General features: G+C 47.2%; 2 protein-coding genes across 18 annotated transcripts in view; one reads left to right on the top strand and one right to left on the bottom strand.

Moving 5' to 3' along the window:
• MAPK8IP3 (mitogen-activated protein kinase 8 interacting protein 3) overlaps window positions 1–26,186 on the top strand; it is a 126,190-nt gene that overhangs the window by 85,640 nt on the left and 14,364 nt on the right. For 7 of the 17 annotated variants that reach the window (XM_075898966.1, XM_075898956.1, XM_075898965.1 and 4 more), the window contains 12 exons: window positions 1,470–1,621; window positions 2,320–2,376; window positions 3,293–3,463; window positions 4,666–4,825; window positions 6,222–6,317; window positions 20,381–20,542; window positions 21,967–22,132; window positions 22,538–22,723; window positions 23,437–23,623; window positions 24,598–24,720; window positions 24,968–25,048; window positions 26,086–26,153. In XM_075898966.1, coding sequence (XP_075755081.1) covers window positions 1,470–1,621; window positions 2,320–2,376; window positions 3,293–3,463; window positions 4,666–4,825; window positions 6,222–6,317; window positions 20,381–20,542; window positions 21,967–22,132; window positions 22,538–22,723; window positions 23,437–23,623; window positions 24,598–24,720; window positions 24,968–25,048; window positions 26,086–26,153 — 1,609 coding nt within the window. The remainder of the gene's footprint in view (window positions 1–1,469; window positions 1,622–2,319; window positions 2,377–3,292; window positions 3,464–4,665; window positions 4,826–6,221; window positions 6,318–20,380; window positions 20,543–21,966; window positions 22,133–22,537; window positions 22,724–23,436; window positions 23,624–24,597; window positions 24,721–24,967; window positions 25,049–26,085; window positions 26,154–26,186) is intronic. The other 10 variants (XM_075898969.1, XM_075898968.1, XM_075898964.1 and 7 more) reach the window with 4 other exon arrangements.
• NME3 (NME/NM23 nucleoside diphosphate kinase 3) overlaps window positions 23,617–26,186 on the bottom strand; it is a 32,784-nt gene continuing 30,214 nt past the window's right edge. The window contains exon 6 of the transcript XR_012896073.1: window positions 23,617–23,919. The gene's annotated coding sequence lies outside the window, so the exon portion shown is untranslated. The remainder of the gene's footprint in view (window positions 23,920–26,186) is intronic.

The raw sequence follows: 26,186 nt of genomic DNA, 5'->3' as shown, positions 1-26,186 counted from the left end.
AGCAGGCTCAGAGCCCTGCCACCAGATTGGATTACTGCTTGCATAATGTTCCCTCTAATATTTCCATTCTGGTGTGGATTTTTTCATCCTTGTACAGAATAAATTGTGTATGCACTGGGGAATGTGCGAGTGTGCATCGCCACTAGAAACAAAAACCTAGTTGTGGGCACTCCTCTAATTAGCCAGGTGGTATTTGAATCTCTGAATGGCCACACAAGCACACCGCTTATAGGGAACACTGCTGACAAGTCCCCTATGTGGAATACATGTCTGCATCTACTTGAGAAGAAAAAAATGGTTATTTATTGTAACTGTAGCAATTCAAGGTGTGTTGAACCGCCCTCTGTATCAGAGTCTCCTCACCAGATTTCAGTGTAAAGGAATTGAGGGAGGTCAGGGCAGTGCTGCTTCATATAGCCAGGGCAGGGGCCACAACCATAAATACTGCCCCTCTATGGGAATTGCCCCTCTATGGGAATTTGCACACCAGGCAACAGGCTCTGGATTTGGTGCACTGGGCATGCACATACCTAAGTGGAATACACATCTGCGTCACATCCTGAAGAATCACAGTTAGAGTGAGTAACCTTTTCTTGCTGGGAGTTGGCAGAGAGGAACTAACCAGCTTGAACCCTACACTTGTGACTTGCTGGACGTCTTACCTGAGTGATTGACATGTGGCAAGAAATTCTGAGCCACACAGAAATTCTCTGGTTTTTCAAATGCCAGTATTTGCCTGACCTTGTATTTTCAGTGATTCATTTTTTCTAATTTCATAGGTGACTACTAAGAACATTGGAATTTTAAGTTTTGAGGGTTGAACCACGAGAGCCACTTAGTATATTTCAGTCTGTAAAAGCCTACCACCAGGGAGCTCTTTGAGTGCAAGGACTATGTGCCCATGTCTCTCCCAGGTCTCTGTCTAGTGAATCCTGCAGAATGTTCTGTGTTCCCCTTACAACTGGCTTTTCCTTCCTGGTCTGGTAGCTGAACATGCTTGTTGTGCCCCATCCTAATCTGTAGCCTTGATCACTGGCTAGCTGGGGAGTTTTGCCCATGTCCTTTTCTCCATGCTGCAGTGTTTAAAGGGAGGAAGTGCCTCCTTGGCATCCGCCTTACAATCAGCAAAACCCTGAGAGAGAGCAGGTGAGTGCAGTCGTGCCATGTGACTAGGAAAAGCCCTTTCCTTGCCTAACAGTAGTAGCAGTTCCTCCTGCTCCACCATTTTCTCTGCTCATTGAAAATGAGCAGGATGCCTCCTCCCTCTTTGCTCCTTATGAACAAATGTTGTTTCATGATGCTCCCTGCTTTTGTCCCAAACTGCTGCTGGTGGGGCCATTTGGCTACAGTTAAAGCCTCGGGTGGGAGGGGAAACATTAAACAAGATAGGCAGTCAAGTAACAATTGTATTTCACCTCCTGACTTCCTCTTTACTAACCTCATCCCCTCCCATTTCTTGTTGGCTGAAGCAGTGCTCCTCCCCCCTGCAGGATAACATTCCCATAGCCCAGCGCCGCCGCTTTACCCGTGTAGAGATGGCCCGTGTCCTGATGGAGCGCAACCAGTACAAAGAGAGGCTCATGGAACTACAGGAAGCTGTCAGGTGGACAGAGATGATCAGGTGAGGCTGGGTGTTCCTGTACAGAAGTGGTTGGGGCAGACTCCTGTCACATGTTTTGCCTGTGGGTTGGACCTTACAATTGGTGGGACCCAAATAAAGAACTCAGATTGTGAATTGCTGAAGGTTTTTAGAACATAGCGGGCTTAAAACTTTCTTTCCTGGTTCTAATAGCTGGGCTGCAGCAGAGAATAAGGACACAACTTCCCAGAGTTACATGGAGGCCCTGAGAGGTTGTGTTCAGGGTTGATCCTGCTAGCTAAGAAGAATCTTGGAAGGTTTCCTGTATGTACCTTATAACATGGGAAATCAGGATTAAGGGTGCCCCTGAATGAATGAATATCTGTGGCTACAGCTAAAAATGAAAGAATATCTTAGCCTCTGATTACCAGTGTCTGACTGGACCGGGTAGTGATTGGAGCTGATGCCACTTTAAATTTATAGCATTTGTTCCCACATCATACACACACAGAGACACAATCTACTCTAGTCTCCTTTCATTACTGCAGGTGGCTCCTTTTGATCATGTCATCCTTTGACCCATGTTTCCAGAATAAATTCTTGAATGAAGGACTCCTAAGTCTGCACTCTCTCCCCTCTTTGCAGCTGGAGCCAACCAGCTGGCCTGATGCTAGGTAAAAGGGAAAACAACATCTTCACATAATGCTGAAATTAATGGTTCTTTGAAACATTTTCCTCAGAGCTTCCCGGGAGCACCCATCTGTCCAGGAGAAGAAGAAGTCCACCATTTGGCAATTGTAAGTTACTGGATAGCCTCGGTAGACTTAAAAGATGCTAGTGTTGCTCTTACTATTTTAGGCATCAGCTTGATAGCACCAGAAACAGAATCTAAGTAGAGATGAGTCAAAATTGTAAGCTATTATCTGAGCCACTTTACCGCAAAAACATCATTGATTTTGGTAAAATGAAAATCAGATCTAAATTACACGACTTGTTTTATAAACCCTGTGGAGATTACTTACATCTGAGACTGGAGAGGTAGAATAGATTCTCTCACATACTCAGAATTAGTTTATATCAAGAGACAGTGATCACAGCATAACTGATCATAGGGGTTGGAAGAGACCTCAGAAGGTCATAGAGTCCAATTCCCTGTCCAAAGTAGGACCAACCCCCATTTAAATCATCTCAGCCAGGGCTTTGTCAGGCCTGGCCTTAAAAACCTCTTAAAGACGGAGATTCCACCACCTCCCTAGGTAACCCATTGCAGTGCTTTACCACCCTCCTAATGAAATAGTTTTTCCTAATATCCAACCTAGACCTCCCCGCTGCAACTTGAGCCCATTGCTCCTTGTTCTGCCATCTGCCACTGCTGAGAGCAGTCTCTCTCCATCCTCTTTGGAACCCCCTTTCAGGAAGTAGAAGGCTGCTATCAAGTCTCCCCATATTCTTCTCTTCTATAGACTTAAATAAGCCCAAATCCCTTAGCCTCTCCTCATAAGTCAACAGAACAGGGTAGCCAGCATTGGTGAAGCCACACAGACATAAGCCCATCTCCTAGTGCTAATGGACAATGCATTCAGATGTGGGCAGTTTCTTGGAAGGGTTTTCAGGACTGCTGTTCTTTTGCTTGTTGCTTTTGTATTTTGAATCTGTATTGCATTTTCCTTCTGCTTTTCTCGTTCTTATTTGTTGGCTTCTCTCCATCCCCAGCTTTAGTCGCCTGTTCAGCTCTTCCTCCAGCCCCCCACCTGCGAAGAGGAATTACCCATCGGTGAATATCCACTATAAGTCTCCAACAGCAGCTGGGTTCAGCCAACGCCGCAGCCATACCATGTGCCAGATCTCTTCAGGCAACCGCACCCTAGAATTCTTCCCTGAAGAGTGAGTCACTTGCTATGTGCAAAGCCAGACCTTGCTGCTGCTCTGCCTAACCGTCTGCAGCTCAGCCAAATGACAGCAAAATTGCTTTAAAATGGGCTTTTTCTCAGCGGACTTGTTATTGAAGCTGTTTATCCTTAACTGCGAACTCTCTGTAGGTGCTTGTGTATCTCCACCTGATCTTTCACCCTCACTTCTCCCTGGGGCAGGTTTAGCAGATTAGCAGTGCACTGTCTTCCCAAATGTGAGATCTCTGGTTTTATCTTGTGCTGCTTAGGCCATGATGAGATTTCACCTAGATGAGCCAGGAGCAAGGTGGCTCTATTGTTCATTTGTCCACTAGGTCTAGATCATGTTCTGACCATATGGTCTGATTGGGCTGAGTGGAAGGAAGAGGAAGGGCTTTGGTAGAAATGCTGAAGTCTCCACCAGCAGCAGGACAGAGCCTGTACCCTCTGTCCTCTCCCAGGCTCAACTGGAGACTCCTGGATGCTTTCTCCGCAGCACTGACCAAGCTGGAGTATTTGATTTTCACACTTTTAGCATTGGAAGAGGACCATTCAGCTGTTGATGCTGCAGAATTTCTTTCCTCTCCCCACTTTGAGCCACTGCCACAGTGTACTTTAATGCTTTGCTTTTATTGCATGTGCTCTGTGATTTTCAGCTTTGAGCTTTTGAGTTGCTGTGTTTTGTGGAAAGAGTTTGGATTATAGAATCATAGAACACTAGGACTGGAAGGGACCTCGAGAGGTCATCGAGTCCAGTCCCCTGCCCCCATGGCAGGACCAAGCACCATCTAGATCATCCCTGATAGATGTTTGTCTAACCAGCTCTTAAATTATATGATGGTAGAGTGCTGTTCATCCCCACCTGGGGTAGAGGAGCTCAGGCTGCGGACTCCTCTCCCCGAACCTGGGATGTCAGGGCTCGGGCTGTGGTCTCCTCTCCTTGAACCATCTCTGAAGGGTTAGGAGTGTTGCAAGTCAAGTGACAAGAGCTTGTTCTACCATAATGGATGAGGGAGCTAATGATTAGGACTTCCCTGGGTTCTCCTTCCATTAGCGCTTTTATATCTGGTTTCCAGCTCCTCCTTTTCTCCTTGTCAAAGACACTTTTATTTCCTTTTTTGTATTCTTTGACTTCTGCTTTTTTCCACCTGCCACGGCAACGCATCCTTGACCATCTGCCTCTGTTTTTAACCATAGATTGAGAAGTAACACTGTTGCTTCTCTCCTCAGTGACTGTACATCATCCGCACGTCGTGAACAGAAGCGTGAGCAGTACCGCCAAGTCCGAGAGCATGTGCGGAATGACGACGGTCGATTACAGGCCTGTGGATGGAGCCTTCCTGCAAAGTACAAGCAGGTAGGAACCATGTGCTACAAGGCTGAAGGGGATGAACAGGCTATCCACAATCCCAAATGAAACCAACAGAGACCCAGCTTCCCCTAATGGTAGAGTTACTGGTTGTTGGTACAGCATTGGAATTAAATCTAGTACAGACACATGCTGTCTGTTTGATGGGCTTGGGTCAAACTCATAGTTTCTGTATGCTCTCTGGATTCATTGGAGGAGGAGTTCTCTTAGAATCCTAGAGCTGCAAGAGGCCTCAGGAGGTCATCCAAGTCCAGCCCCCTGCCCAAGGCAGGACCAATCCCAACTAAATCAACCCAGCCAGGGTTTTGTCAAGCCGAGATTTAAAAAACTCCAGGGATGGAGATGCCACCTCCCTAGGTAACCCATCCTAGTGCTTCACCACCCTCCTAGTGAAATAGTTTTTCCTAAAATCCAACCTAGACCTCCTTGTTCTGCCATCCGTCACTACTGAGAACAGCCTTTCTTCATCCTCTTTGGAACCTCCCTTCAGGAAGTTGAAGGCTGCTATCAAATCCCCCCTCACTCTTCGCTTCTGCAGACTAAATAGACCCAAGTCCCTCAGCCTCTCCTCATAGATTGTGTCCTTCAGTCCCCTAATCACTTTGGTTGCCCTCCGCTGGTCCCTCTACAGTGCGTCCACATTCTTTCTATAGTGGAGGGCCCAGAACTGGACACAGTACTCAAGATGTGGCCTCACCAGAGCCGAATAAAGGGGAATAATCACTTCTCTGGATCTGCTGGCAATGCTCCTCTTAATGCGACCTAATATGCCATTAGCCTTCTTGGCTACAAGGGCACACTGTTGACTCATATCCAGCTTCTCATCCACTGTAACCCCCAGGTCCTTTTCTGCAGAACTGCTACTTAACTGGTTGGTCCCCAGCTTGTAACTATGCTTGGGATTCTTCCATCCCAAGTGCAGGACTCTCTACACATGTCTTTGTTGAACCTTATCAGATTTCTTTTGTCCCAATCCTCTAATCTGTTTAGGTCACTGTGGACCCTATCCCTGCCCTCCAGCGTATCTACCTCCCCCCTAGCTTAGTGTCATCTGCAAACTTGCTGAGGGTGCAATCCATCCCCTCGTCCAGCAGACCAGGGGCACTGGGAGCAGCTTTTCTTGCCCCGGAGGTCGAGGTGGCGGATCGCTGCCTGTGAGCTCCGGGACGAGAAAGCCCCGTTCGTAAGTGCGGATCCGACATAAGTCGGATCCGCGTAAGTCGGGGACTGCCTGTATACACAAGCATTGGCAGTGAGAAACTGCAAGGTCTTTCTAAGGCTAATGGTTTTTTGTTATGCCTTTATAGTGATAGCTCTGTTATAGCATGGTTTTTAATTATCTCACTACCTTGTTCTTTCTTTCCTGCCTCCTCTTCCTCCACAGCTGAGTCCCAATGGTGGCCAGGAAGACACCCGCATGAAAAATGTCCCTGTGCCTGTGTACTGTCGTCCTCTAGTGGAGAAGGACCCCACCATGAAGGTAAACATTCAGCTACATACCGTTCTGACTGCAAGAGGTGCACATCCCAGCTCTGGATTATGGTCAAATTACTGGAGCAGTTTTTAGGTCATTTGAAATTTTTGACACTGCCCAGTTGTTCAAAGTTTCTGTTTAAATCTAAAGATTTCTACTCCTGCTTTGTCTTTGTAATGGCTTATTTCTAATGCCCATGGCGAGTAGATTTCAGCCGTTCACCCTGTTCACCGGCGGCACGCGCATGCGCAATGTGGGTCTTGCGCATGCGCAGTGCGGGGCTGGTGAGTAGATTTTGCCGCGGTTTGTCAAGCCCTGGTTATAAGAATGCATTTCTGAGCACGTTCTGGTTGCCAGGAGACATTACCATGTCCTTCCTATGTCCTTTGCTTGTTTTTATGTCTAAGGGTACATCTAGACTACATGCCTCTGTCGCCAGAGGCATGTAGATTAGGCTACCCGGCACAGGAAAATGAAGCGGCGATTTAAATAATTGCTGCTTCATTTAAATTTACATGGCTGCCGCGCTGAGCCGATCAGCTGTTTGTCGGCTCAGCGCGATAGTCTGGACGCGCGGGTGTCAACATCAAAGGCATTTGTCGACCACCCAGGTATGCATCCTGGAATGAGGCATACCTGGGTGGTCGACAAATGCCTTTGATGTGTCAACCTCCGCGCGTCCAGACTACCGCGCTGAGCCGACAAACAGCTGATCGGCTCAGCGCGGCAGCCATGTAAATTTAATTGAAGCGGCGATTATTTAAATCGCTGCTTCATTTTCCTATGCCGGGTAGCCTAATCTACACGCCTCTGGCGACAGAGGCATGTAGTCTAGACGTACCCTGAGTGATGCAGCATCAGCAACCACGTGAGTTAATAAAGCTCCCTTTACAAAGGAGCCTGAGAACATTGTGGTTGAAAAGGATATAAGAAAATCAGTAAGAGCAGTTGAAGGCAGCTATAAGCCTCTTACTTTAACTTCCATCTCTGATTACAAATCACCAGTATGAGCCAAATTTAGCTTCGTGTTTAACTCAATAGATTTCTTTGGAGCTGTGTCTGCTTCTGCCAGGCCTGAATTTGTGACACTCTTGAGTACCTTTCTCAGACATGAAGAAGAGCTCTGTGGAGCTCAATAGCTTGTGTCAATCACCAACAGACAGTGGTCCAATAAAAGACATTCCCTCCCTCACCTTGCCTCTCCTGTTCAGAGCTGATTTTCAGACTGCAGTTGGACATGAAGTGCTAAGAGAATTCTTACATTTCTGGCAGTTTCTGATCTTAGTCTCTTAGCATAGGCTGACCTATGGGGATCTTCTGCTTGGTCTGTTTTCCCCAGAGATTGTTCACTGGCCCCATGTTTGGTGATAGTTTCCCATCCCTAACATTCTCATAAAAAACAGTATAAATGGCTCACAGTGGGTTAGGTATCACAAGTCATTTCACACTTTCAGGAGACCTGCTTCTGTGGACCCAATAGTACATTCATTATGCATGCTTAGCCCAAGTTGAAGATAAATCCAGTGTATCTGCATGCATTCTGCAGACTCATACCCTAAACGCCTTGTTCTTCTTAGAGTGCTTGCTCTTAAGTGTGCGCACGTCGCATGCATGGCTACTTGCCCAGTTGGCTGTGGTCCCAGCAGTGGCACGTAAGAAAGACTTGGTGTGGCAGCCCAGGCACCCCAGAGAGCTGCTCCTGCTTGAGGGTGTCTTTGGGCAGCAGATCCTGGTCCCACTCTGGATCTAGCCCACAGTTGCCATCCACTCGGCATTGCTCCTTGCAACCCTGCTTGGACTCAAGACTCCAGTCAGACTAACTGCTGCAACCTCATGGGTGACACCGCTACCCCTCGAGGCACTGGTTCCATTGAGAAGCGGCTCGTCCTCCCAGCACCTGCTCTACCATTGTACTGTTCTTCCCTGAGGCACAGCTTGAGGTTCCAGCACCACTCAAGGTCCAAAAGTAGGTCTCAACCACAGTATCTCTCTCCTCGGCACTGCTCTCCAGGCAGGGGCTATTTGACACTGCCTGCAAATGTGGCCATCCTGCTCTGCATCACCATGGCTGTGTTCGAATGTGGCCTTTGGTGCTTCAGACAGATCAGCGCCTGTGTTGTCTGAACCCATGCAGGACGCTCCTCTGTACCAATGGTCACCTCAGTGGCAATTTTGGACCCTGTGGACACAGGGAGCCTTGCCCAAAGCACCCCCATTGGTGCCATCAGAGTCCCAGGTCTGAGAAGTGTTGATTAGCCACCCTCCTTCAGGGTCAGCCCTAATAGCCCTGTTGCTGGTTGCTATCCCAGATGCTCCAGTGGACCCTGCCCCTGGCCCACAACAGCTGGATGTGCCAGCCTCAGCCCCACCAATAGTTTCAGCCTCTTCCTCTTCTCTGCAGTGGCTGGCACTTCCTCACCCCCCCCCCCCCCCAGACTACAAGGCATTGCAGGATCTGCACCATAGGGTGGCCTGGAGTCTCAACCTGCAAGTGGAAGGGGTGGCTGAGCAGGAAAATTCCTCGGTGGACATCTTGACATGGAGGTTCTGTCCAGGATAACGCTTCCCATAATTCAAACTATTTAGTTCACTGTCAGGACCATTTGGCATCCCCCCACCTCTGTCTCCCCAACAGCCAAGGAAGTTGAACAAAAATACTTTATTCCTGTAAAGGGCTTTGAGTGCTTATTCATCTCCCCCTCTCTCCCCACCACAGTGTTCCCTTGTGAATGAGGAGGAGAGGCAGGGGCACCAGGCACTGGCATCTTGACCTATTTGAATACAAGGTATATTCCAAAGGGGGTTTGTTCCTTAGGGTAGCTAATCAACAACCTACCCTGAGCAGATGCTATTATAATTCCTGGGCTTTCCTCCTTTAACTCAAGGAGCTCCTGCGCCCAGACTCCTGTGATGAATTTGTGGTGTTTCAGGATGGGAAGGCAGTTGCCCATACATCTCTTCAGGCGTCACTGGATACGGCAGATTTTACAGCTCAAATGCTCTCCTCAGGGATTGCTATGTGCTGCAACGCCAGGTTCAACTATCTGCTCTTCTGCTGGAGGTCCAGCAAATCACCCAGGACCTCCTGTTTGAAGGCACAGGTCTTTTTGCAGAACAGGCCAATTCCTGCCTGCGCAGCATGAAGGACTCCAGAAACACCATGGAACTCTTAGGCGTGTACATCCCAGCAATCCAGCCCAAAGACTCTTTCCCTCTAGAGTTATGTGGAACTATTCTAGATGCTGCTCAAAATAGCCTTGAAATAAGTCGTTCTGTCCCCAGTTGGGGCAGGCAAAAACCACTTGAAGCAGCCTTTCTGAAGGGTGCACCCAAGGTCATAGTACCAACTGCCCTTTTGGATCTCTCCTCTCCCTTCCAGAATCATCTGCCCCATTTCCACCAGGTCTTGTTTGCTTTGGATGCCTGGGTTCTCTGTACAGTGGAAAAATGATATTCTATCCTGTTCTGCTCCCACTCTCCCTTCCACCCCATTTGTCTGTCCCTCTTCAGGGGCCCCTTTTGTGAGCAGCTCCTCCTGCAGGAGGTGCAAGCACTCCTAGCCGTAGGGGCAGCGGAAGAGGTTCCTCAGGAGTTCAGAGGCATGGTTTTTTGCTCCTGCTACTTCCTGATCTCCAAAGCAAAGGAGGGCCTCAGAGGACTCAACAAATCATCTCTAACCACAAGTTCCGCATGGTCTCCCTGAGCTCTATTCTTCTTTCCCTGGCTCCAGGGAATTGGTATGTCGCCCTTGATATAAAGGAGACTTTTCACATCACCATCAAGCCATTCCACAGGTGATACCTCCAATTCATGGTGAATGGTGTCCACTACCAGTTCACTGCCCTCCCACTTGAGTTGTCCACAGTGTCCTGTGCCTTCAGCAAATGCATGGCAGTGGTGCTACTTTTCTGTGCCATCAGGGCATTCCAGTTTACCGTACCTGGGCAATTGACTTCTCTGGGGCTGGACTTGCCAGCAGATGGATGCTCACATTCTTCTGACCCAGTTGATGCTAATGCATCTGTTTCGGGTAATCATTGCCCACAAATCGATCCTCACTCTACCCAGATGTTCCTTCCAGAACCACAGCTTGTGGCCATGTCACAGTTAACTCAGTCTTTCTCTGCCTTTCCCATGAACACAGCCAGGCAGTGCCTCAAACTCCTTGGACACATGGCAGTCTGCATCTGTCATGCTGTTCACCAGGCTTCACCTCTGACTGCTGCAATCCTGGCTAGTATCCATTTACCGGCCGAACTGTGATAGTATTGACATAGTGGTGATGTGTCTGCAGAGCATCCTAGAGGTGCTTTGTTGGAGCCTCGAAATGTGCAGTTCGTTGTTTCTTCCTCGAATAGTGTCCCCAAGGGTCTCCACTCAAGGTGCTGGGCTCATCCCAGCACCGCAAACTGGAGAATCTTCAGTAGCAGTAGCCCTGCCGGACCTCGCATGCGCCGTTCAGCTGAGTATGGTCTGGCCTTGCCAGTTTCCTTTCAACCGTCTGCGGCCACAGACAGAGTTAGGACTCTTTTCTGAGGAGTACGGGAGATTAGTTTCAGAGCTATAGTCTTGTCACTTAATAGTTATTAGTGTTAGGATCGTTCTTTCTCTTAATAGTTACAGTTCTGTTCAATTTAAAAAAAAAATTCTCGTCCCAGTTTTAAGTTTTTAGTTGTCAGTAGAAACGTAATACAGACTAGAAGATCATGCCAGGATCACCTGGCTTTAAGAAATGCCCCCAGTGCCAGGATGCCATGCCTGCATCGGATGGGCACTTGCGGTGCATCAAATGCCTCAGACAGACATGTCCTGCTGAAGTGCACTCACTGCAGTAAATTAACTGCGCGTGCCAGGCATGACTGGGAGCTGAAGCTGAGGGTGCTTTTGTTCAACAAAGCCCTTAGACCTCCAAAATGACTGAGCCATCCTCCGTTGCTGCAGGGACGCATCCACCGGCTCAGGAGCCTCCCCACAGGACCTCTAAGCCCTCTGAGAAGGTGAGTGAGAGACACAGACGGGGCACCAGCGTGGAGAAGACGGGCAAGGGCCGCAGCTCTTCAGCCCCAAGTTTTGCCTGCACCAAGGACTCGATAACGGTACCTGGCAAAGGGCCGTGGGCTGAGTCAGCAACGGTTCCAACGACCATGCAGTTCTTTGTTTCCTTCACCCACCACAACCCTCAGCCGCTCTCATGACCAATATGTCTGCTTTGAGCTGGGAAGCATACCTCAAAGCTCTCACAACCTGTGCAGTGTGGCCAGTGGATCTCATCACATAGGACCACGATTGCTTCCACCATCCAGACTATCACTCTCTCCATCTGATGGGTTGGAGGCTACATGGTTGAACTCAGCAGAGAGCCTGCTTAGAGCAGGTCAGACACATCTTCCTTAGGAGCTAAAAGCCTTCACTAGGGTCACACACCTGCCTAAATGGAAATGATGTATATACTGGTACTCCAAGTGCCACATTGACCCCCACCTCTGCTTCCATTCCCTATATGCTGGAATATATCATGTCCCTTAAGCATCAGGGACTGGTGACCTCGTCCATTAAGGTCCACCTGGCAGCTATCTTGGCCTTTCACCCAGGTGAGGCAGGCTGCAGTCTTTGTGAGCCCCTGGTCCTAGACAGACTCCACCCACCAGTCAAGCATCCTGTGCCTACATGGGACCTCGACTTGGTCCTCTCCTCTCTCTTGGGGAGAGGGGCCTCTCCTTGGAGCTCTTGGCCACGTGTTTGCTCCTTTATCTCTCTTGGAAAGTGGCCTTTCTGGTAGCCATCACCTCCGCATGCTGCGTGTTGGAACTTTGCACCTTAATGTCCGAACCCCACACACTGTTTTCCATATAGGTAAGATTCCTCTTTGGTTGAACCCAGCATTCCTCCTGAAGGTGGTGTCCAGCGTTCATAGCAGCCAGGATAACTTTCTGCCAGTTTTCCACCTGACGCCCCTCGAGAGCTTATGAACATAACATAAGAACATAAGAACGGCCGTACTGGGTCAGACCAAAGGTCCATCTAGCCCAGTATCCTGTCTACCGACAGTGGCCAGCATCAGGTGCCCCAGAGAGGGTGGACCGAAGACAACGATCAAGCAATTTGTCTCCTGCCATCCTTTTCCAGCCTCTAAAAAACAGAGGCTAGGGTCACCATTTCTATCCCCTGGCTAGTAGCCTTTTATGGACCTAACCTCCATGAAATTATCTAGCTTCTCTTTAAACTCTGTTATAGTCCTAACCTTTACAGCCTCCTCTGGAAAGGAGTTCCACAGGTTGACTACATGCTGTGTGAAGAAGAACTTTCTTTTATTAGTTTTAAACCTGCTCCCCATTCATTTCATTTGGTGTCCTCTAGTTCTTCTATTTAGGGAACTAATAAATAACTTTTCTTTATCTGCCCTCTCCACACCACTCATGATTTTATAGACCTCTATCATATCCCCCCTCAGTCTCCTCTTCTCTAAACTGAAAAGTCCCAGTCGCTTTAACCTCTCCTCATATGGGATCCGTTCCAAATCCCTAATCATTTTAGTTGCCCTTTTCTGAACCCTTTCCAAGTCCAAAATATCTTTTTTGAGGTGAGGAGACCACATCTGTACACAGTATTCAATATGTGAGCGTACCATAGTTTTATACAGGGGCAGTAAGATCTTCTGTGTCTTATTTTCTATCCCTTTCCTAATAATTCCTAGCATCCTATTTGCATTTTTGACCGCCACTGCACACTGTGTGGAAGTTTTCAGAGAACTGTCCACGATAATGTTTCAGAGAACTGTCCAAGATCTCTTTCCTGATTTGTCGTAGCCAAATTAGCCCCCATCATACTGTACGTATACTTGGGGTTATTTTTCCCGATGTGTATTACTTTACACTTATCCACATTAAATTTCATTTGCCATTTTGTTGCCCAATCACTCAGGGTATGTCTACACTACAGCGCTAATTCGAACTAACTTAGTTCGAATTAGTTAATTCGAACTAAGCTAATTCGAATTAGCGCATCCAGACTTAAACTAGTTCGAATTAGCGTTTTGCTAATTCGAACTAGCATGTCCACACTGAGTGGACCCTGAACCGAGGTTAAGGATGGCCGGAAGCAGTGCCGGCAGGGCATCAGAGTAGGACTTAGACCATGGAGCAGCTGTCTCAGGCTAGCCGAGGGCTGTGCTTAAAGGGACCCGACCCCCACCCCGGACAGACAGTTCTCAGGGGTTCCCCGCTTGCAAAGCAGTCCTGTCTTGGAGTACCCTGAGTGCCCAAACTTGGCACATCACAGCACTTGGCCATCAGCCCGGCTGCACTTGCCACAGGCTGCCATCCGGAGAGGGGGGTCAATCGGGGGGCTGCAGGAGAGATTTCACCCCAAGCAGCCCGCAGAGCCACCCCAGTCCTCCCCATCGGGGGCTCGTACCCCATTCCTCCCTCACCTCCTTCCACTTACCCCTCCATAGCCCCCCTTCCTGATGTACAAAATAAAGGACATGTGTGTTCAAAAATAGAAACTCTCTTTATTGAACAAAACTTGGGGAGACTGGGAAAAGGAGGTGGGAGAGGGGAAGAGAGAGGGTGGGAGAGGGGAGGGCAACTAAAATGATCAGGGGTTTGGAACAGGTCCCATATGAAGAGAGGCTAAAGAGACTGGGACTTTTCAGCTTAGAAAAGAGGAGACTGAGGGAGGATATGATAGAGGTTTATAAAAGCATGAGTGGCGTGGAGAGGGTGCATAAAGAAAAGTTCTTCATTAGTTTCTATAATATAAGGACTAGAGGACACCAAATGAAATGAATGGGTAGCAGGCTTCAAACTAATAACAGAAAGTTCTTCTTCACAAAGCAAATAGTCAACCTGTGGAACTCCTTGCTGCAGGAGGCTGTGAAGGATAGAACTATAACAGAGTTTAAAGATAAGTGAGATAAAGTCATGGAGGTTGGGTCCATGGAGTGGTATTAGCCAGGGGGTAAGAATGGTGTTCCTGGCCTCTGTTTGTGGAAGGCTGGAGATGGATGGCACGAGACAAATGGCTTGGTCATTGTCTTCGGTCCATCCCCTCCAGGGTTCCTAGGGTTGGCCGCTGTCGGTAGACAGGCTACTGGGCTAGATGGACCTTTGGTCTGACCCAGTACGGCCATTCTAAGCTCAGGGCTCAGGGTCAGGGGTCTCACTGGACCACCTTGATTTTCATGCCAACGTGTTCCTGGGTGGCCAGGCTGGCAGCTATCCTGCCCTAGACGGCCACTTTCCTGTGCCTAGTGTGGAGGTCGTGGATGAGGTCCACGATGTCCGCACTAGACCAGGTTGGCACCCGCCTCTTGCGGACCTGGGCAGGCTCCCGGGAGCCGCCAGCCTGGTCCCGGGAAGAGGTGGAGGGCTGGGTGGCAGCGGGTGGCTGGCTCATGCCGTGCCAGGTGCAGGGTCTGCAAGCTGGGTGCTGGCAGGCTTGCACCTGGCACGGGCACCGTAGCCAGCCCGTGCCCCTTTAAGGGCTCCGGGGCCGGGAGGGGGGCAGAAGAGTTTCCCTGGTGGTGCCCAGAGTGGCCACCAGGGAAAGCTGGGGAGGGCTAGCCTCCCACTAGTTCGAATTAACTAGTTCGAATTAAGGGCTGTGTAGCCACTTAATTCGAACTAGGCGTTAGTCCTCGTAGAATGAGGTTTACCTAGTTTGAATTAAGCGCACCGCTAGTTCAAATTAAGTTTGAACTAGCGGTTTGCATGTGTAGCGCCTATCAAAGTTAATTCGAACTAACGTCTGTTAGTTCGAATTAACTTTGTAGTGTAGACATACCCTCAGTTTGGTGAGATCTTTTTGTAGTCCCTTAGGCTATGTCTAGACTGCAAGCCTCTTTCGAAAGAGGCTCTTTCGAAAGATACTTTCGAAAGAGCCTCTTTCAAAAGAGAGCGTCTAGACTGCACGTTGAACTTTCGAAAAAGCGGCTTGCTTTTTCGAAAGAAAGCATCCAGTGAGTCTGGATGCTCTCTTTCGAAGAAGCCCTATTTACATTGAAGAACGCCTTCTTTCGAAAAAGGAACTTTCGAAAGAAGGCGTTCTTCCTCGTGAAATGAGGTTTACCGCCATCAAAAGAAAAGCCGCGTGGAACGAGGTGTACAGATAGTTCGGATTAGGAAGCCTAATCCGAACTATCTAGTCCGTGCCGCGTGTAGCCGCGCGGCACGGGGTTTGCACTAGCCGGCTTTTAAAAATGGCGGCGCTGGCTTTATGCTAATGAAGCCCGGGAAATTCAAATCCCGGGCTTCATTAGCAAATTCGGTATGCATACATTACCCCCTTAGTTCGAACTAGAGGGGTAGTGTAGACATACCCTAACAGATTAGTAAGACAGGATTTCCCTTTACAGAAACCATGTTGACTTTTGTCCAACAAATTATATTCTCCTACATGCTTCACAATTTTATTCTTTACTGTTGTTTCAACTCATTTGCCCGGTACTGAATTTAGACTTACCGGTCTGTAATTGCCAGGATCGCCTCTACAGCCCTTTTTAAATATTGGTGTCACGTTGGCTACCTTCCAGTCATTAGGTACGGAAACCGATTTAAAGGATAGGTTACAAACCACAGATAATAGCTCAGCAATTTCCCATTTGAGTTCTTTTAGAACCCTTGGATGAATGCCATCCGGTCCCGGAGATTTGTTAACATTAAGTTTTTCTATTTGTTCCAAAACCTCCTCTAATGACACTTCAATCCGGGACAGTTCCTCAGATTCATCACCCACAAATGACGGTGCAGATTCAGGAATCTCCCCAACGTCCTCAGCCGTGAAGACTGAAGCAAAGAAATCATTTAGTTTCTCCGCAATGGCTTTATCGTCCTTGATTGCTCCTTTTATAGCTCGATCATCTAGGGGACCCACAGGTTTTTTAGCATGCGTCCTGCTTCTAATGTACTTAAAAAACATTTTGTTATTTCTTTTTGAGTTTTTGGCTAGCTGTTCCTCAATCTTTTTTTGCTTTTCTTATTACATTTTTACACTTGATTTGACAGTGTTTATGTTCCTTTCTATTTATCTCAGTAGGATTGGACTTCCACTTCTTAAAAGATACCATTTTGTCCCTCACTGCTTCTTTTACATGGTGGTTAAGCCAAGGTGACTCTTTTTTAGGTCTCTTGCTATGCTTTTTAATTTGGGGCATACATTTAAGTTGGGCCTCTATTATGGTGTCTTTAAAAAGGTTCCATGCAGCTTTCAGGGATTTGGCTCTAGTCACTGTGCCTTTTAATTTCTGTTTAACACACCTCCTCATTTTTGTGTAATTCCCCTTTTTGAAATTAATTGCCAGGGTGCTGGACTGCTGAGGTGTTCTTCCCACCACAGGAATATTGAATGTTATTATATTATGGTCACTATTCCCAAGCGGTCCTGTAACGGTTATATCCTGGACCTGATCCTGCACTCCACTCAGGACTAAATCAAGAATTGCCTCTCCCCTTGTGGGTTCCTGCACCAGCTGCTCCAAGAAGCAGTCATTTAAGCCATTGAGAAATTTTATCTCCGCTTCTCTTCCTGAGGTCACATGTATCCAGTCAATATGGGGGGTAATTAAAATCCCCCATTATGACAGAGTTCTTCATTTTGGTAGCCTCTCTAATCTCCCTTAGTATTTCAATGTCAGTATCGCTGTCCTGGTCAGGTGGTCGGTAATATATCCCTACTGCTAATTTCTTCTTATTGGAGCATGGAATTACTATCCATAGCGATTCTATTGAACATGTTGATTCACTTAATATTTTTATTTTGTTTGATTCTACATTATCTTTCACATACACTCCGCCACCCACCCGGCCTGCTCTATCCTTTCTATATATTTTATATCCCGGTATGATTGTGTCCCACAGATTTTCCTCATTCCACCAGATTTCGGTGATGCCTATTATGTCAGTCTCCTCATTTAATACGAGGTACTCTAGTTCACCCATCTTATTAGTCAGACTCCTAGCATTTGTGTACAAGCACTTTAAAAATTTGCCACTGCTTATTTGTCTGCCCTTCCCTGATGCATTGGATTCATTGGGAACAATGAATGCACTCTTTTGATGTCAAGAGGGTACTTGCCCTCAACACTGACTGCACTAAGTCTTTGGAAAGTCGACGTAACTGTTCATGGCAGCAGCAGAACAAATGAAGGGGCTGCCAGTATCGTCACAGCATATTTCCTCCTGAATCATGGCTTGCACATTATGACATGGCCAAGATTGTGATATCGGGGTGTCTGTTGCACTTCAGCTCTGGTGGAAGCCTGCTTGGCTGCCTTCCTGGTTCATGTCCCTCTCCAGGAGATCTGCAGGGCGGCGAATAGGTCTTCCATCCCTATCTTCATATCGTACTATATCATTGTGAATCAGTCCAGATGGGATGTAGTGTTTGGCACAGCAGTACTTCAGTCAGCCATTTGTTGACTCCAGCCCTTCCTCCTGGGTATGGCTTGCAAATCACCTAATTGGAACAGATGTGAGGAAGCACTCAAAGAAGAAAAAATGGTTATTCACCTTCTTGTACCTGTTGTGCTTCAAGATATGTTACTCCTGTCTGTTCCAGACCCACCTTTCTTCCCCACTGTTGGAGCAGCTGGCAAGGAGGAACTGAGGGTATGTCTACACTACAAAGTTAGTTCGAACTAACGGACGTTAGTTCGAACTAACTTTAATAGGTGCTACACTAGCGCTCCGCTAGTTCGAATTTGAATCGAACTAGCGGAGCGCTTAGTTCGAACTAGGTAAACCTCATTTTACGAGGACTAACGCCTAGTTCGAACTAGCTAGTTCGAACTAAGGGCTGTGTAGCCCTTTAGTTCGAACTAGTGGGAGGCTAGCCCTCCCCAGGTTTCCCTGGTGGCCACTCTGGCCAACACCAGGGAAACTCTATGCCCCCCTCCCGGCCCCGGACCCCTTAAAGGGGCACGGGCTGGCTACGGTGCCCGTGCCAGGTGCAAGCCTGCCAGTACCCAGCTAGCAGACCCTGCACCTGGCACGGCACAGAGCCACCCACCCGATGCCCCCCAGCCCACCCCCTCTTGCCGGGACCAGGCTGGCGGCTCCCGGGAGCTTGCCCTGGACCGCAAGAGGCGGGCACCTTCCTGGGCTAGTGCGGACATCGTGGACCTCGTCCACGATCTCCGCACTAGGCACAGGAAAGTGGCCGTCTAGGGCAGGAGAGCTGCCAGCCTGGCCACCCAGGAGCAGGTGTGCATGAAAATCAAGGGGGTCCACTGAGACCCCCGACACTGAGCCCTGAGCTTACAATGGCCGTACTGGGTCAGACCAAAGGTCCATCTAGCCCAGTAGCCTGTCTGCCAACAGCGGCCAACCCTAGGGACCCTGGAGGGGATGGACCGAAGACAATGACCAAGCCATTTGTCTCGTGCCATCCCTCTCCAGCCTTCCACAAACTTTGGGCAGGGACACCACTCCTACCCTCTGGCTAATAGGACTCCATGGACCCAACCTCCATCACTTTATCTCACTTCCCTTTAAACTCTGTTCTAGTTGTAGCCTTCACAGCCTCCTGCAGCAAGGAGTTCCACAGGTTAACTATTTGCTTTGTCAAGAATAACTTTCTCTTACTAGTTTGAAGCCTGCTACCCATTCCTTTCCTTTGGTGTCCTCTAGTCCTTCTTTATGGGAACTCAGGAAGAACTTTTCTGAATGCACCCTCTCCACCCAACCCCTGCTTTTAGAGACCTCTATCCTGTCCCCCCTCCGTCTCCTCTTTTCTAAGCTGAACAGTCCCAGTCTCTGTAGCCTTTCTTCATTTGGGACCTGTTCCCAACCCCTGATCATGTTAGTTGCCCTCCCCTCTCCCAGCCTTTCTCTTCCCCTCTCCCACCTCCTTTTCCCAGTCTCCCCCAGTTTTGTTCAATAAAGACAGAGTCAATGTTGGAAGAAACGTTATCTTTATTTTGTACATCAATAAGAAGGGGGGCTAGGGAAGGGTAAGTGGAAGGAGGTGAGGGAGGAATGGGGTACGAGCCCCCGATGGGGAGGACTGGGCTGGCTCTGCGGGCTTCTGGGGGTGGAAGCTCTCCTGCAGCCCCCCAATTACTCCCTCTCCCCAGATGGCAGCCTGCGGCAAGTGCAGCCGGGCTGATGGCCGAGTGGTGTGATGTGCCCAGTGTGGGCACTCAGGGCACTCCAAGCCAGAACTTCTTTGCAAGCGGGGAACCCCTTAGAACTGTGTGTCCGGGGTGGGGGTCGGGACCCTTTAAGCGCAGCCCTCGGCTAGCCTGAGACAGTATCTCCATGCTCTAAGTCCTCCTTTTATGCCCTGCCGGCACTGCTTCCGGCCATCCTTAAGCCCTGTTCAGAGTCCACTCAATGTGGACTTACTAGTTCGAACTAGCAAAACGCTAGTTCGAACTAGTTTTTAGTTCTAGATGCGTTAGTTCGAACTAGCTTAGTTCGAATTAACTAATTCGAACTAAGTTAGTTCGAACTAGCGCTGTAGTGTAGACATACCCTGAGGGACTATTGGGTCATCGGGATCACATATAGAACACTATGCTGGGAGCACTCCAGAGGGCTCTGCAGCCAACCCAACAGGTAGTTGATAGGGTAAAACTTTCCAACACCCATGCACGCAGTGCACACACACCTAATTTGAATAGATATTAGCAACACATCTCAAAGAACAGTGGTTATAAGAAGGTGAGTAACCATGTTTTTCCAAGTGTGAACTCTGCTAGTGCTGCCTATTCATTGATTTTTTTGGTGTGGAAAGAAGACATTCTGTTTCTCCACCTAAAAGTGTGTGGGGACCCCTTTCACCCTCTTGATTTTAGGTCACACCCACACAAAGTTTATTTTCTTTCTCTTTTAATATCATCTAATCATATTTGCAAAATTGACTCTGTGAAAGTAGTGGCTTCTGCTACACAACAGATTTCCTCCTTCCTTTCTCCCCTAAATTAACTGTGGCTTCTAGTAGAAATCCTCCTACGTTTTTGCAGGTGTTGGGAATGTGCATAGAGTGCTCAGTAGAGGAACTTGAATTTAGTAAGGTCCTGGTCCTTAATTAGTTCTTAGTCTGTTATAATTTCTGCTTTAATTGTTTAGTTGTGGTGTGCAGCTGGAGTCAACCTGATGGGGTGGAAGCCTTTTGAACAGGATTCTGGGAATGGACAGAAGCCAGATCCTGGACGTGATCCTCTCACCTGTGACCGGGAGGTAGAAGGAGAGAACAACAAAAGTAATCACACCTCTCCGGAAAAGAAAAAGGTCAGAAAAGGGACCCTCTGATTCTCCCCCCATTTTTCTGGCCTCCCTTCTATGGGGCTGTTTGCATAATCTTTCCTCCTGTTGCCATTGATTTAATTATCTATGCAGCATTATCCAGTGATAAGAGCAGGTGCTATTTACAACTCCGCCAATGAATTTGTGTTCTTGGCTAAGTCACATTCCTGACCAAGCCTCCATTTCCCCCTTTGTAATGTGCTTGGAGACCTCCATATACAAGGTGCTTTATTAGAATGAAAGGCTTGTCTGATGTTGAATGGAAATAGTCTTTCATAAATAGTATCAGGATTCAGGCAGGAACAGGATGTGATGTGAATCATGGACTCGGATAACAGATGGCTGTTGCTGCTTCAGTAATACAGAACCACTGCTTTCCAGCTATCAGACAGAAGCAGAAATGGCAAACACAATGGTTCATTTAATTTGGCCTTCCAAAAGAGGCAATGTTAGCAGCTATGAGAATGGAAAAAGATAGAGCCTATGTACTTGTAATTGATAAGTAGTGAAAGTACAGTTGAATGTAGGTTGTTTAAAAAAAACAAAATAACCGGAGAAGTCCTGTAGCACCTTACAGACTAACAAAAATATATGTATAATAACATGAGCTTCCGTGGGCTTTGTAAATCTTTGCAAGATTGTCACTACTTTAGCTTTCATGCCTTTCCACAGTAGGATGGCTGCAAAGCCTCTGAGAAGCAGGATAATATAGCAATAGATTTCTAATAACTAGTGGATTCCCACTTCAGCCCATCTGCATCCCAGCTGTATTTTGAGTTAAGAAGTGGACTTACTATCAAGTGAGTTGGTATGCTCATTCCCTGTCCTGTTTTACCACTGCAAGAGAGATTTTACTGGAACAAGCTGCTGCTTCTGAACTGCTCATTCCATTCTAGAAAGCAGCTTTTTCCACTGAACATAAACCCAGTGAGATAGCAGTTATAGCAGTTTTGAAGCCACCTAGATGGCATGCATAGCTGTTCTGTGGCCTGTCTGGGGAACTGTGATGACTTTAAAAAAGGAGGAGTTGTGCTAATAGCAGTCAGGGAGCATTCCTTGCTTAAGTTAATAGTTCAGGTACAGCCCATGTTTGCAGGATGTCTAAATGTTGTTACTATATGACTCTCCGAAAGTGTTCCTAGTGTCACTAATTGTAAATTTCAGCAGCAAAGCTAAGGGCCAAACTGCCCATTCACCCCATGTGCTCTCTGCAAGCCTGTGCTGTGGTATGCTGGAGCAGCAGGGTGGCAGAAGTTTGCTTTGTGGCTGCCTATTTTTGTGTATCTTCAGAAGCTAATAAGAGGTGTTCACTCTCCAGAGATGGCAGACTTGTCTCTTCAGACCAAATCTTGACACAGTTGGGTTGGCTAGCCATAGTCTCAGGAGTTCGGGTTCTCTTCTCACTGCAGGTCAAGGAGCTGCATGAAATGGATGCCACATCCAGCCGAGTCTGGATCCTCACGAGTACCCTCTCTACAAGTAAAGTTGTGATCATTGATGCCAACCAGCCTGGCACAGTGGTGGATCAGTTTACTGTCTGCAATGCTCATGTACTCTGCATTTCCAGTATCCCTGGTAAGTAAGAAAAGATTGTCACAAATATGCTTCACTTATTCCGTAGCTAAAAAATGGGAGCTGCTGTGAGCCGTTCAGCAACTGTGTCCAGATTGTCACCCATATCATCCGTTCATGTAGGACCAGCTTGTGGAGACCTGCCCCACATTGATGAGCACTTATTCATCTAAGTGGTACCTTTGACTTCAGAAGGTCTACTTATGTAAGCATGTACTAACCAGGGTGAGTAAGGGCTCCACAAACCTGGCTGTAATCATGGAGGCTAGGTAGGGCCCTCTCCAGGGTCTGTAGAGACTGGTAAGCTCAGAATGTTACATCTCCCTGGATATCTCAAGAATACTGCTAAAGTTAAATGAGATAGAGTGGCTGCTAAACTTATGGGAGAGTCTCTTCCTTTCCTTTCAGCGGCTAGCGACAGTGACTATCCTCCAGGTGAGATCTTTCTGGAGGGAGACATGAATCCAGAAGAATCATCTGGAGCAGATGGAGTCCTAGCAGGAATCACTCTTGTGGGTTGTGCAACCCGGTGCAATGTGCCACGCAGTAACTGTTCTTCCCGCGGAGACACCCCCGTGCTGGATAAGGGACAGAGTGAGTCTTGGGACTAAGGTCTCATGATGATCTGGTTTTCACCCTGTGCCTATAACGAGGCATACTTCATCTAGATACTCCCCTTTCTGGCCCGAAGCTCTTGAGGATCCCCAGGAGGTTTTGCAGTCTGGTTCAAGTCTTAAAAACCTTGGCCATCTCCTTTGTGTTAAAAATTAAAATACTTTTGAGATCTTCTCTTTAGAACCCAGAGTGTTCCTTTCCTCTTCTCTATCAGCGATATGTATCATGTTGCACAGTACAGGGATTAACAGAGTGGAATCTTTTGGACAGATGACATGTCTCTGATATCACTTTTGCTGCTATTTTTAGCATTTTCCTTTCCTGACTAATGTGTTTCTATAAACTCACTAATTTTACTGAGGAGAAAAGAGAAGTGAGTGTAGGAAAGGGAATAAAAATACTCTGGTCAGACACTTAGTGGAATGATCCAACATACAGGGTTTCTGACCTCCTACCAGACATAGACTACAGCTCACCTTAAAATACACTCAGACTCCTATCCTTCAGAGCAGAGATCTCGCTTTAGTACTCCCCCATCTATACTCAGGCTTGGGGGAATCTATAATAGCAGACACACAAGTTGTCTGACTTGGAAGAATAATTGTAAAACCGGAAGCTTTTATTTATTTATAGATTGATAGATCCCTCCGCCTTGTTTCCCATTTACCTTACAGCATGTTCCTCTTCCCTAGGTGAGGTGGCTGAGGTCAGCAATGGGAAGATTAATCAGTCCCAGTCTACAGAAGAGGCAACAGAAGCTACAGAGGTACCAGAGAATGGTGCAAATGAAACAGAACCAGCTCAAGTTCGGCCTGGTCCACTTACAGAGCACATTTTTACGGATCCAGCTCCAGCTCAGGCACCTGTTAGGCAGAACAGGTAGGTTGGCTGCATGGAGTATGCACTCTTGCCTTATCCTTAGATATAGCTCCTTAGGGCAGGAGCCATCTTTTTATCCCATGTTTGTACAGCGCCTACTGCAGTAATGTTCTGATCCATGATAGGGAGTCCCTGGTGCTATGGTAACACAAAAAATAGATAATAATACAGTTGTTTACCATCTCTCTTTGCCTGCATCAGCTGTCCATGATGAGTAAAATGAGGTGGCCAGCCTGGTTTTTTGGGGCAGATTCAAACTGTCATCGTTTTCATGCCAAGTCAATATCACAGATGGGCTAACAGGATAAAAGAGCAATAAAATAAAACAAACATGGTTCAGCCAACAGCACACTGGTCTGTTTATGAGCAGATATTTAATCTCCTGATGTGAAATTAGAGCTGCTATCAAGAGGAATCCTTACAGAACAACTACACTTGAATGTTCTCATCTGACTCTGTCTGATTTTGACATTTATTTATTCTGGTAATATCTAATGTGCAAGGTGCTGTACAGATATCAAAGGAGGCACAATCTTTGACCAAAATCTTAGAGTAAATGAGACAGGGATGGTGATCTTTGGCTGGAATGGTGCTATAGAAATGCAAAGAAAAAGCTCAGTTTTAACCCCTCCCCTTTTTTTTAAACCAAAAGGAAATGTAAGAGACAAAAAAATTCTAGTTAACCATAAACTAAGTATGTTACCTAATACTAAGGTTAAAACATACCTAGAAAGAACATTCATTTAACAATAGCTTTGAAAAAATCAGGACATAACCAATTGAAGAACAATTGATAAAAGCACTGTCACAGAGATTGCATCAACCTGTGCGTTCACCCTAGGACTCTAACTGGGGACTTGGCACTACTTTTATATAACTAAGAATAATGAACCTTGCTGAAAAGGATACTCTGCTATGTATTTTAGGTCACAGACATGATCTGTAATGAACTTGAGTCTGTTTTGCTTCTGTAGTGAGAATGGGCAACAAAAAACAGAGTCAAGCACAGTTCTGCCAGAGCAGGAAGTGAATGGTGATGCTGCTGGAACAGGCACCAGTGCCGCACCCACAATGTGGCTCGGGGCACAGAATGGCTGGTAGGTTCACTGTTGTCTTACAGAACCCTATGTCACCCGCATTCATAAAAAAACCCATTACTGTTACATTTATAGAGTGCATCCTTGCTGCACTAGCTTAGCTAGTTCATCTTAGGCTGAGCAACTCACCTACACTTTTGCAAATTCCTTTCATGCTAGAGTGAAAGATACAAACCCTACCCCATAGTTCAGCCTTTGTAGGTGTATGGACGTTTCTGCTGACTCACTGTCTGCTCCCCTTTCCCAGGCTGTACGTGCACTCAGCAGTGTCCAACTGGAAGAAATGTCTGCATTCGATAAAGCTGAAGGATTCTGTGCTGAGCCTGGTGTAAGTTTGTATACTGAGTTGGGGACTCTAAAACAGGGAATTCATTACTTGTCCTTGGTTGGTCCTGTGCCTGGCCATCTTTTCCTCACCCAGAAAAGTGTTCTGGAAATCAGTAAAGAGCTGTGGGGAGGGAGTCTGCATCTGCTTTCTGTTCAGTGATCCATTTAAGCCTCACAGGAAATTTCTACACTGCACACTAAGCCCAGGTCTTACGGAGGCTTGCAGATTGTGTTTCCAAGTTCATGCTTGAGCATGCACACTGCATTTTAAGCCTGGATTTACAGTTGCTGGATCTGGGGGTTTCATCTGTGCTAATGTGTCCATTCTGTACTGAACAGACCATCTTATTTGGGTCTGTGGCTAGACCTGCATCCACCTTGAAAAATGACAGGCCTCGGACCTGAGTCATGGAGGAATTGCACTCTGACCCATCACTTAGTAGGGTCCTAGAACTCAAGTCCTGAATGCTTGCTGACCTGACTCACTGATTTGTGATGGAAAGAGCTCTTGGGCTGAAATCTGAGTCAGAGCCCAGACTTAAGTGTGTATTGTAGACATACCCATACTGAGCTGTCTTCTTTCCCAGTTGGAGGTTTGTACTAAATGAGACGGAACATTGGAAATAAGTAAATGGGAAGGGGAGGAGGAGAACAGCTTGAATCTTCTCTGACTCACACTAATGTAAATTAGAAATCAGTGAAGTTACACTATTGTAAAGTCAGTGAAAAGGAGAGGTGAAACTCAACAGGGCATTGGTGAGACCCTGTTCAGTCTTATAATGAAGGCACTAGTGCTACCAATAGAATAAAGAAACTATGTGTGTGACTCTGACGCGTGCTGAATGTTGTCTGCAAGTGCTGGATTTAGTAGTCGTGCTAAGACCATATCTGTGATTTGTCTAGAGACTGGAAATGATTTATAACCAAGAGAGTGGGAGAAGTAACCTTTCATTCCCCAGACCAAGCAGACATCTGAAACCAGCAGCATTTCCTGTTGCTACAAGTTTTTCATGAGCATTTTCTTTTCTATTATTTCAGGCATGTGAAAGGACGGGTTCTTGTTGCCTTGGCTGATGGAACACTAGCCATATTCCATCGAGGAGAGGGTAAGAATCAAAGCAGTAAAGATGAATTAGCCA

This window comes from Pelodiscus sinensis, chromosome 16 (genome assembly GCF_049634645.1).
Source record: "Pelodiscus sinensis isolate JC-2024 chromosome 16, ASM4963464v1, whole genome shotgun sequence".
Taxonomy (NCBI): Eukaryota; Metazoa; Chordata; order Testudines; family Trionychidae; genus Pelodiscus; species Pelodiscus sinensis.
Note: the sequence above shows the minus strand (reverse complement) of the source record. Positions and strands in the feature narration are given on the sequence as shown.